Below are 11,386 nucleotides of genomic sequence, written 5' to 3'. Positions count from 1 at the left end.
CATTTAATAAAAATAATCATAGTGTTTTATTCATAACCGGAAGAACTAGAGAAAATGCAACTTGCCAGCATTCACCAATTTTAAATCATTATAAAATAGAACATAATTACTTTGTAGAAACACTAAAACTAAATAATCTTATCATAAATAAACCAAAATAACAATACTCCTGCTAGATGTGAGTATACATCAGAGTGCCAACATTTGTCCATTAGGCTTTCAACTGTGTTTTATTTTGATTATACGTAAAAACAAATTTTCTCTAAAATTCGGTCAAAATGTCTAATATTTATTAATATGTCTAATATTTATTTTGGCTGCTGTTACGCGCACTTCTTTAAACCACAGTCCTTGTGTTAAACTGAAGTGCTCAGTGAAAAGTAGCATGAATATATATATCTTCTGAACCTACGCCTTGAAGCCAGTACTTCAGTATTCTCATGGCGTGTTTCCCATTTCTATAGTGGTATTGTGTCTTGGTATACTGCCTCCCTTCATTAAAGGCCTGTAGAAAGTACGTGATATATTTGCATTATATACATGAGACAGTCTTTCAGTGTCTCATATTTTGACAGCAATTGTATATGTATTGTTGTTTACATTTAAAATGAGTCTGCAAAATCATTTTTAAGGTGACCTTTCTCTGTATAAGGTTTATACCAATTCTTGTCAATGCACTAGTAGAACCATACCTACTACATATGTTAATTTTATAATTTGTGAATGGATGTTTGAGTGTTTTCAATTTGTTTTTAAAAAGAGTCATCGATGTCATTTGTGTCTAAATTAAAAAAAAAAAACGTATTTATGTTATATTTAAATCCATTTATCATTAGTGTTGAAATTGAGTCAATATATGTGTAATTTGTATGTATTTATCAATTCTTGTCGAAACTCATTATTACTGTTTTCTTATTGTTCCCGTTTCTTTGCAGAGTTATACAAACAGTTCAAAGAGGTCTGTAGACCTTTTGGACTAATTTGACATGGGGATAATACCATCTACATATATATATATATATATACATATATATTATTTATTCATTTATTTGGTTTTGTTTATTGAAGCTACATTTCTACATTGTTGTTAAATCAGCACATTTGTCAACATTGACATCGAAAGGGTTACTTAATCTGTTTTTCCATACATTAAAATGTGTTACCAATCAATCCCACTGACACGAACAACAACAGAGTCGGTCGAGCGAATCATTACGTAGTCACCCGTGTTCGTAGAGGTCACGACACATGCGTACGAAAGATCTCAATATCACCACCTGTAGTCGGTGCATGCGGGGGACGAGCGGCACTACGGGGACGAATACGGACCAAACACTTCAGGAAACAAGTATACAAGTGATACAATGATTATGAAGATTATCCAAAATATCTGTTACTAACGATATGTTTCAGAGAAGACGAGTCCAAAATATTCGATGTGTGTATTGGAAGAAAGTTGCGACCTTGGTCATTTGTGTGACGATATTCTTCGGATGCCGTTTTCTGCTGCTCAGTAAACGCGAGGTAAACAATCGTCTGCCCCAAGACTTCAAGGAGTTACGGCACAGAATTCCAGAACAGGGAAACCCAGCTGCTGCCGTCGGCAAATCGACAGGTATTCCGGAATTTCTTTCACACCATGCAAGAATTCATGGTCAGAGTTACGCACAGGTCAAGTTTGGTGATTCGTGTTATGAGATGGACAATAGAACGTTCTCCTATTCAAAGCCACACAGCGACGATAAACTAACACTCAGGGGTTGTAGGAAGCGATTCCCCGATGCCCTCATTATCGGGTCTAAACAATGTAGCACTGTCAACTTAGGTCATTTTCTGAGTTTTCATCCGTCCATTGCGCTTAAACACAACAGAAGCAGCGAAGTTCATTTCTTCGATTTGCACCAAGATGAAGGATTCGCGTGGTACCGGGATCAGCTGCTCTATGCAACAAAACAACAGGTCGTCATGGAGAACACACCGCAGTACCTGACATGGCCTCGTGACTGCGCTAAGAAAGTCCACGATTACATCTCATCGAAGACGAAACTTGTTGTTATTCTGTGTGATCCAGTGAAGCGGGCAATCGCCGACTATGTCGCTTCTATCGCACCAAGACCGCGCGCTGACATCAACAAACGGAGACATTACAAAATCGGGAACACATTTGAACAGTCTGTCATCGATAACGAATATTCTGTTAATTCCATCAACTATTACAACGAACTTATAGACGCTGGTGTATACATCAAACACATACTGCCATGGTTAGAATATTTTCCCGGAAACCAAATGTACATCGCCGATGCTGGAGAGTTGGCAAGCGACCCATACGCAGAACTCCATCGACTGGAAGCGTTTCTTGGTCTTCCCGAATTCTTTTTCAGGGGACACTTTTATTTCGACGAAGTGAAGCGATTATATTGCATGGCATTTCCATATAAACATTGCACCAATGACGGGGTAGACCCTCTAAACTATCCGGATGTAGATGATGCGATTCTTGATAAATTGTATGAATATTATCATCCATATGACGCTCTATTGTCGGATATGTTCAACCGAACATTTTCCTGGATGGGAATATATGAAGAGTTGGCACTGTAACGTGCTCCGGTTCATGTTTTTATATTAATACTTAATATCCTAGCAACGAACACTGTCTTCATCCAGGCCTCTATCGGGTGCAAACAATTATATTATTCAGGGGGTATGCCATGTTGTATGACGAGTGGTCGATTATTTTATAGTTGATACAAGCTCATATACCTTTTAACATAAATCGTTTTGATCTGTAGTCGTCCCTCAAAAAATGTTATTAAAAGATTTACTATATGTTAAATGATGAATGCATAATTTGTTTTTTGATAAAATTTAACTCCGATGTCTCTAAAACAAATGGGGTAATCAGCCAAGAGTTTTAAACCGCATCTCTGACATTTAATGTGTGATCACAACCAAGCTGAAATACTTTGGTTTTCATTTACTTCCCTAATTGATAATATCAATCAAGACATCAATCAGGAAAATAAACCGTTTCCAATATCTTTTATTTATTTTTCATATCCAAAACTAGTGCATATTTTCTGAAATATTGTTGTCACGGTCTTAAATTAGTTTAGACTGGATTGACATATTGAATGGATGCAATTAGTATAGCGCTCTCTGTGGTCATTTGCCGAGTTTCTCTTGTTCTGCATTGTCGCTTGTTGGTGATGTTCTTGCAATGATTCGTCGTGTTGATTTTGTATCCTTTGTTAGATTACATTTACCTATATTGCTATTTTAGTAAGTAATAATAATAGTTTCAAAAGCATTTGTTATTGAGTTTTCTCATAATAAATTATTGTCGCCGCAAATTGGTGACATCCGGTGTTTTGTTGTTGAAAAATGTACTGGAATAATATACTAAGAGAAACACAATGGTATTATTCACAGAACTCCTGCACTAAGAGGCGCCCATGGTCAGAGATGTATCTATGTCTTGGTACTTGAACGCACGCCATCAGTAAAAAAAATAGCTTAAAGCGGGAGGGTCGTCACCTGCGCACGCGCGGGAATTGAGTCCCAAGCGACGATAACAACACACGCTAAAGGCTCATGAATAGACGCTTGTTTGTAAACAGTGACATGCTATGGCCATCTGACGCATGCGCATGCGACGACTCCCCCGCTTTAATGAGCATAGAACTGATAAACATGGTATTTACTTTGTTTACACCAGTATGAGAAACGAGAACCATACGAGTGTTTATAGTGTATTCAACTGATATCTCAAAAACGATTTTACGTTGTTACCAACTTTTTTATTGGGAAGTTCAACTCATCTTGAACATGAAGATTGAAGTTGGTGTTTCCACGAAGAAATGACCTTATTATATCGATTGTAACTGAAAATAATAATTAACAATAACCTAATAATTACTAGTACCTAACTTACGAGATATTTATTCACATCAACATTTCCGTGAAATTATGACGTATTCTAGTCGATATGTGGCATAACAAACAGAACGGAAATAAGAAGTCGTGGGGTGAGTTATGTCAATATACAATCTAAGGGTCACACAGTCCCTTCTCGCGACAAAATCGAGGAGTTCAAGATCACTGTCGAGCGTTTCATGGAGCAAAACGCACACAATGATAAGCTGGTGGAAGTGCCCTGTACGCATGGAGTGAAGTGGATATATGTTATGTAAATACCTGAAAGATTGTCTTCACCTGGACGTAGATGATGCTATTTAACACACACAGGGGCCATTCCATCGACAGAAAAACGTATTTTACAGATTTGAGAAGATCTGTCGCTGTATGCAACTATGATAATGAACAAAACGAATACGACTGGTAAATAGATGAAAAGTGAAGCAGGTGTTGGAAGGAAAATTACAGGGACCTCAGTGACTCTAGTCATCCAGTCATGATAAACGTTGGTACGCTTAAGAATAAAGTAATGCTATGTATTCGTGCTTTGCACCCAGCACATTTCTCTAATTTCAGTCGCGTCATTTACTCCGTGGTTGCAACAAATGATTTTTTTCAAAATACTTTCACTTTAAAAAGTTTCGCTTAACTTTTCAAGTTATATCGTGTTTTTATATGTGGTTCATCACTGGCATCAGCTAAACAATGATTCAAAAACAAAAAGTAATGTTATAAAAATCTTCTTATCTCTAAATATTGATTTATCTGTCAACGCTCCCATCTATATTTTAACACGTGTGTTATGTAAATTGTCGCCATGGTTGAATGACCATTCCTTAATATCAGGTCGCCATGTATCAAAGCGCGGTAGTCGTCGCGCTGCGCATGTTCGACATTTGTGTTCATAAACATTGATTTTCCCCACAATCCAATGCGCTCTTCAAATGGAAATCACAAGTATGAGGTTTGACCTGGGCGCGACTTGCACTTATTACCGCCGGCGACTCCTTCGATACCTTCCAATCACATGAAAATTACCCAATTAAAGCTCGGAAACGTCTCGGTTCGTACTCGTTGATCTGCCCAACAGTCAAAGTCGCCGCGGCCATCTTTGGTATATGAGACCCATATATCCCGCACATGCGCAGCGCGACGACTACCGCGCTTTAAACAAGTTATAGGGTTGTAAATTTGCATTTAATTACAAGGGGAACAATTTTCGCTATTGTTTTGTTGTGACTGAATTACCCACAAAAAGAAAGTTACAACTCATTTTATGTTTGTGTCGACTATTTTTTGTTTTTCATCACAATAAATAGATAAATAAATATGTCCTGATCTGATCTTAGATTTATATCATACGTTTGCAGGATATATGTAACACCCCTCTGTTATGTGGTGTTACCTCAATTTAATTTAAAATACGACAGACAAGGCAACATAATTTAATTTTAGCTTACACCATTCTCAAGAGGAGACGAGCTACATTGTGGGAGGGACATAATTGTGATGTATTGTTTTATACTAGAATGTTTGCAACGAAAATGTATGAAATTGCTACACTTTATTCTCCTATCGAGTGAACAGAGTAATATTGTAACACTGATGTTGGTAAGTAATGAATTTGAAAGCAATATGAAATTCCATTACAGTATAAAATTATAAATTCCTCATTTAAAAGCAACCGCCACAGATGTTGCAATATGTCAGGCATGTTGCAATGTGTCAGCCATGAAAAACATAAACTAAGTCAGAAAATGGCCACGGGCAATTCAATTGGTATATTCATAATGGATCAGAAATGAAATTAGAGTGCCCCTTCGTCATAATTATATTGCATCCCCTTTATTATGGTACGATCTAAAATCAAATCATGCCTTCCAACGTGCAGGTGTTGTTCCGTTCGGACATTCCTCCCTCTACAACCGATAGTGGAGTGCTTCGCCGGAACATTCGGAAAATTCAAGATGGTGTTATTTCTGATTTGGTGGTCTATAGATTATTGTGAAAACAATAAACACTGGAGTTGTACAAAAACTCTACTTCTCAATATCAACAGTGGAACTTTTCGAGCAAGATGCTTTAATTTAAAGTTTACATCGGTGAATTGTGTTTTTATTACTGTGGAAATTTACCAGCTGTGACGCTATCGCTGATTGGCTACTCGAGCTATCGCTAGCAGTACTAACATTTTCTCATTTATATTTAATCTTAAGATTGCATCTTTTCTACACACATTAGAGCCTCCCCGGGTTTTTATGATATGTATACAATAAGACGTAACAATTTATTTAAAAATTGTCACAAAAATGTATATACTTGTAAATCTAACAGGAACATTGTGCTTGTACGTGTATATCCGGTCTATTTTATTGTATTTCAAACCCCACCTTTATTTCAAATCCGACATTTGAAAATAACTTCACCACGTGATTTAGTTGGGAGATCTCGGTATTTGATTCTGGGAGGGTCAATGTGACTGTAACTGCGCCCTCACCGACGGAAATCATAGGGTCGTTGTTTGCGTATGAATCTTTCGGCGAGGGCGCAATAACTCGTACCGATCCTGTTCATCAACCATGCCATTTCTTGCTACATTGTATCCGATATTGAATGTAAAAACTGATATATTTAAAAGTGATATATTAAAAATGCCAATTTATTCTAGTTCAATTTAGTATACACAACTACCATCGAATTGTCACTGTATTTTTTTTTTTTCAAAACGCGTAATATAAGTATGGAACCATTATTTCCACACTGACGAGTGAAACCTGGCTTGTTATAAGGCATATTTATAGATTATACGTTTTACAATATGTTGTAGCATCGATGCTATTGCTATAACTCGAACTTTGTGTGACTCGAGTTTTTTAACTCGCACCTTAATTGATATCAGTGCACAGAGTGAAAGTGAGGCTTGGTTTCGATCAGACCAATTTCAAGTTCAAGCCAATATTAACAGTTTTAGTATGTGTGCGGCCAAGAATACCGGTATATTTTCAGAAGAATGGATCGAAAAGTGGAAACCCTACAAACGAGTTGGCGAACCTTTACCGGGGACAAGAATGATCGTCTTTAAGACCCCGGTGGAAAAAAGCTTACTGGGAAACCTACTCCCAAAAGAAGACCTTTTTGGAATTGACGACCTGTTCAACGAAGTGGAGAGTCGTGGCTATACACTGGGAACCATTATCGATCTCACATATAAGACCAATCTTTACTATGACTACAAAGATGTGATTGGCCGTGGCGTAGAATACGTGAAGATCCCTATATCCGGACAACAATCGGGAGCAGGTCAGTGCAGCCCGCCCGGGGATGAGTTAGTCGACAAGTTCTTCTTGGCCGTCGACCGTTTTATCGATCAAAACGTGGAGAATGAAAAGTTGATCGGTGTCCATTGTACCCAAGGTATCAACCGTAGCGGGTACATGGTATGTAGATACATGATAGACCGCATGGGAATGGATCCAGGTGATGTCATTGAAGCTTTTACCAAAGCACGCGGGCATCGCATCGAAGCCGAACTTTATCTAGAAGATCTGAATCCAGTATAAATGTGTTGTTGGTCATGGTCCCCGAGTCCAGCGGAAAATGACTTTTCCAATATGGAGGTTCGTTAACGATCGACCAATGTGCCGAAATATACACGACACATGAAAGCGGGACATTAGTTTTTATATTCAATATATTTAGTATCACGTATACCCATTGTAACGTAGAACTAATAAATTTGCCTAGAATTCTAGTCATTTCTTATATGTGTATTATGTTCTGATCGGCGTAGGGTAGCCCCACACAGACCTGCAGACATTCAATGAGCAATCTGCAGTATTATAGTATATGCATTTTTCTGAGCAGTGCGTACGTGTAGCAGGGATATGAAAAAAGTCAACTTCGCAGGAGGGAAATCCCCCACCCAAAATGCGTACGGGTATTATGGATACATAAACGTCAGTTTCATGGGAGGGGAACTTCCACAGTGCCTACGTGTAGCCAGGATATATAAAAGCCAGTTTCACAGGAGGGGAATCCCCACAGTGCCTACGTGTACAGAGATATATAAAAAGTCAACTTCGCAGGAGGGAAATCCCCCACCCAAAATGCGTACGGGTATTATGGATACATAAACGTCAGTTTCATTGGAGGGGAACTCCCACAGTGCCTACGTGTAGCCTGGATATATAAAAGCCAGTTTCACAGGAAGGGAACCCCCACAGTGCCTACGTGTAGCATTGATATATAAAAGCCAGTTTCACGGGAGGGGAATCCCCCCACAGTGCGTACGTGTAGCCTGGATATATAAAAGCCAGTTTCACAAGAGGGGGACCCCCACAGTTCCTACGTGTAGCATGGGTATATAAAAGCCAGGTTCACAGGAGGGGAACCCCAACAGTGCCTATGTGTAGCATGGATATATAAAAGCCAGTTTCACGGGAGGGGAACCCCAACAGTGCGTACGTGTAGCCTGGATATATAAAAGCCAGTTTCACAGGAGGGGAACCCCAACAGTGCCTACGTGTAGCATGGATATATAAAAGCCAGTTTCAAGGGAGGGGAACCCCCACAGTGCGTACGTGTAGCCTGGATATATAAAAGCCAGTTTCACAGGAGGGGAATCCGGATCCCCCCACAGTGCGTATGTGTAGCCTGGATATATAAAAGCCAGTTTCACAGGAGGAGAATCCCCCCACAGTGCATACGTGTAGCATGGATATATAAAAGCCAGATTCACAGGAGGGGAATCCCCCACAGTGCGTATGTGTAGCCTGGATATATAAAAGCCAGTTTCACAGGAGGAGAATCCACCCAAAGTGCATGCGTGTAGCATGGATATATAAAAGCCAGATTCACAGGAGGGGAATTCCCCCCCCACAGTGCGTATGTGTAGTCTGGATATATAAAAGCCAGTTTCACAGGAGGGGAATCCCCCCACAGTGCGTATGTGTAGCTTGGATATATAAAAGCCAGTTTCACGGGAGGAGAATCCCCCCACAGTGCATACGTGTAGCATGGATATATAAAAGCCAGTTTCACAGGAGGAGAATCCCCCCCCACAGTGCGTATGTGTAGCCTGGATATATAAAAGTCAGATTCACAGGAGGGGGAATCCCCCCACAGTGCGTATGTGTAGTCTGGATATATAAAAGCCAGTTTCACAGGAGGGGAATCCCCCCACAGTGCGTATGTGTAGCTTGGATATATAAAAGCCAGTTTCACAGGAGGAGAATCCCCCCACAGTGCATACGTGTAGCATGGATATATAAAAGCCAGTTTCACAGGAGGAGAATCCCCCCACAGTGCATACGTGTAGCATGGATATATAAAAGCCAGTTTCACAGGAGGAGAATCCCCACAGTGCGCAATCACACTTACACAAATGCAATGTTTGACAATAATCTAGAACCACGTCAATTAAACACACAGTTATTATGACGGACAGATGAAAGTGGCTACCAATCTGTTCAATATCTGCTTCGAGGTAGTGGGTCTGAACAATCGGTACAATCTAAAGCGTTGTGTAGCAGGCCTGTAACTCGAAGTCAACGTAAACTCGAGCCATTTAACTCGAGCGATTTCAAACATCCCCATCCCAGGGGCCTTAGCGCACATAATAAATGTGCACACGCTAAGACTTCTGGGATAGGGGATGGTCAGATTTCGAACCACGTCATTGGGGAAAATCCCTTGTAAATACCACCGGAGCCTTAATTCTGACCTGTTTTTATAATCCATTCAAAATACAATTGCTCTTTAAATACGGTGGATACCAGTATTAAGTATAATAAAATTAATACCAGTTTCCAGATTTGAAATGGTTATTATTCGCTGACGATAAAATTCCTGAGAAAGTGCGGGACACTTTTTAGGTTTGAAACCATTTCGATACGTTACATTGTGATGTCGGACAAATGCATACACATTTTCTAACAACGTCCTTTCATTATTCTATCATGATTTATAACCACGATATAAACCTCACTCTGGTTACCTGGTACGTGCCTGGTATCAGCATATTGTGAACGTCTTTCGATCTACATGTTAGAAAGACATCATATAAGAGGATAGACCATTCACTGGAGGGATTCAAGTTGAGCTGACTTCTCCAAATAAAAATATACTGCGCGCCGTGTTCGATACACGGGTGTACTGATACGGAAAAAAACACAGACAAAATAGCAATCTTGCAAAAAAGTATACTTCATTTTGGTTCTTTTTTGACCTGGGTTAACGATTTGTATGACTTGATCGATGATTTTAGCGATTGTTAGCGAAGTTTTATATTTATCATGAATGCAAAAATTGCAGACCCCCTTTCAAGACACCACTGCATAAAAGAGAGTTCAGTCCACAATTGTGCTCAAAAAGGACTACACTTGGCGGTACTATACATCTTTCCAACGAATGTTACATCCATTGTTTATTTATACAAAACATGATCATGTTAGTTACGACAATGGTGAATAATAATGCTACAGAAAAAAAGATGGTCATAGATGCCAAGCAACCCTTTTTACCAGCAAAGAGAAACGGTAACAACTGTCCACATTCCACCCCATTCCACTCAACCCACAATGCAACGCACTCGAGAATCGATAGCAAAGCAGATATCAGTGGATTCTTTTTATAAGAAACATTTGCATACATGCAATTGTGTGCTCACGGGGAATTTCCCCATCGACTAAAATCCCCGCTGACATTATCAGCTTCGTCGACGTTGAATTACTGCGCCCTCGCCGACATAATCGTATAACTATTCTCTGTCGGTGAGGGCGCAGCAACTACCGCAAAGTGTAACGTAAAGCCCGAGTCTACCGAGATATCGACATACCAAATTTGCAGGACATTGTCAACGTCTTTGTACGCTGCCCAATAATAAATTAGACATTTGCGGGAGATTCGTTACATTTTCTTCTTGGATGAAACGATCTACAGAGAAAAAGAAGAAAACGAAATATTTATATAGAAGCTCCTTACATCTGATGAAGGAAAGCACAGAAATTGAAGTTCAGAAAAAAATCTTCACTGTGTGTATCTCCCCTACCAAAGCATAAACTCCAGACTATAAACATAAGAAATATGCAGCTGGGCAACCAGCAATATATTGCTTTTGACAAGTTTGTGTATTGAAATGTAGATGGTATGCATGTAGTGTATACATTTATTGTGAATTTGAATTCACATGATGTTTATCTTTCAAAAATGTTCAGATCACCATCTTAATATACTTTCATTTGTTACATTTTTTTTTACTCTTTGTTGTACGTTTTCAGGCGAAACAACTGCGGAAAAGTGCGTAGTTGAGTTATTGATCACGAAATTGAAGATTGCATGTACTATTGCGTGCTGCGCAATGACGCTTGGGTTGGCGTGACCCAGTCGTGGCAATTTTATTATTTTTATATGATAGTTTCTTTTGAACATTATTGTATAATCTTATCTGTTGGCGCGTAATTTCGCA

At 39.2% G+C, this 11,386-nt stretch overlaps 2 protein-coding genes across 2 annotated transcripts; both read left to right on the top strand.

Annotated features, from left to right (window-relative positions):
• Positions 1-1,262: 1,262 nt before the first annotated feature.
• LOC102801381 (heparan sulfate glucosamine 3-O-sulfotransferase 1-like) lies at positions 1,263-2,839 on the top strand. Its single transcript, XM_006811887.3, has one exon. The coding sequence runs from the start codon at positions 1,405-1,407 to the stop codon at positions 2,602-2,604; it is 1,200 nt and encodes a 399-aa protein (XP_006811950.2). The 5' UTR covers positions 1,263-1,404; the 3' UTR covers positions 2,605-2,839.
• A 4,054-nt stretch (positions 2,840-6,893) lies between these two features.
• Positions 6,894-7,481, top strand: LOC102801505 (RNA/RNP complex-1-interacting phosphatase-like). The gene has a single exon (XM_006811888.1). The coding sequence runs from the start codon at positions 6,894-6,896 to the stop codon at positions 7,479-7,481; it is 588 nt and encodes a 195-aa protein (XP_006811951.1).
• Positions 7,482-11,386: the final 3,905 nt, after the last annotated feature.

Source organism: Saccoglossus kowalevskii, chromosome 8 (genome assembly GCF_978046115.1).
Source record: "Saccoglossus kowalevskii chromosome 8, keSacKowa6.1, whole genome shotgun sequence".
In the NCBI taxonomy this organism is placed as follows: Eukaryota; Metazoa; Hemichordata; class Enteropneusta; family Harrimaniidae; genus Saccoglossus; species Saccoglossus kowalevskii.
This window is presented reverse-complemented; position numbering and strand designations above follow the sequence as displayed.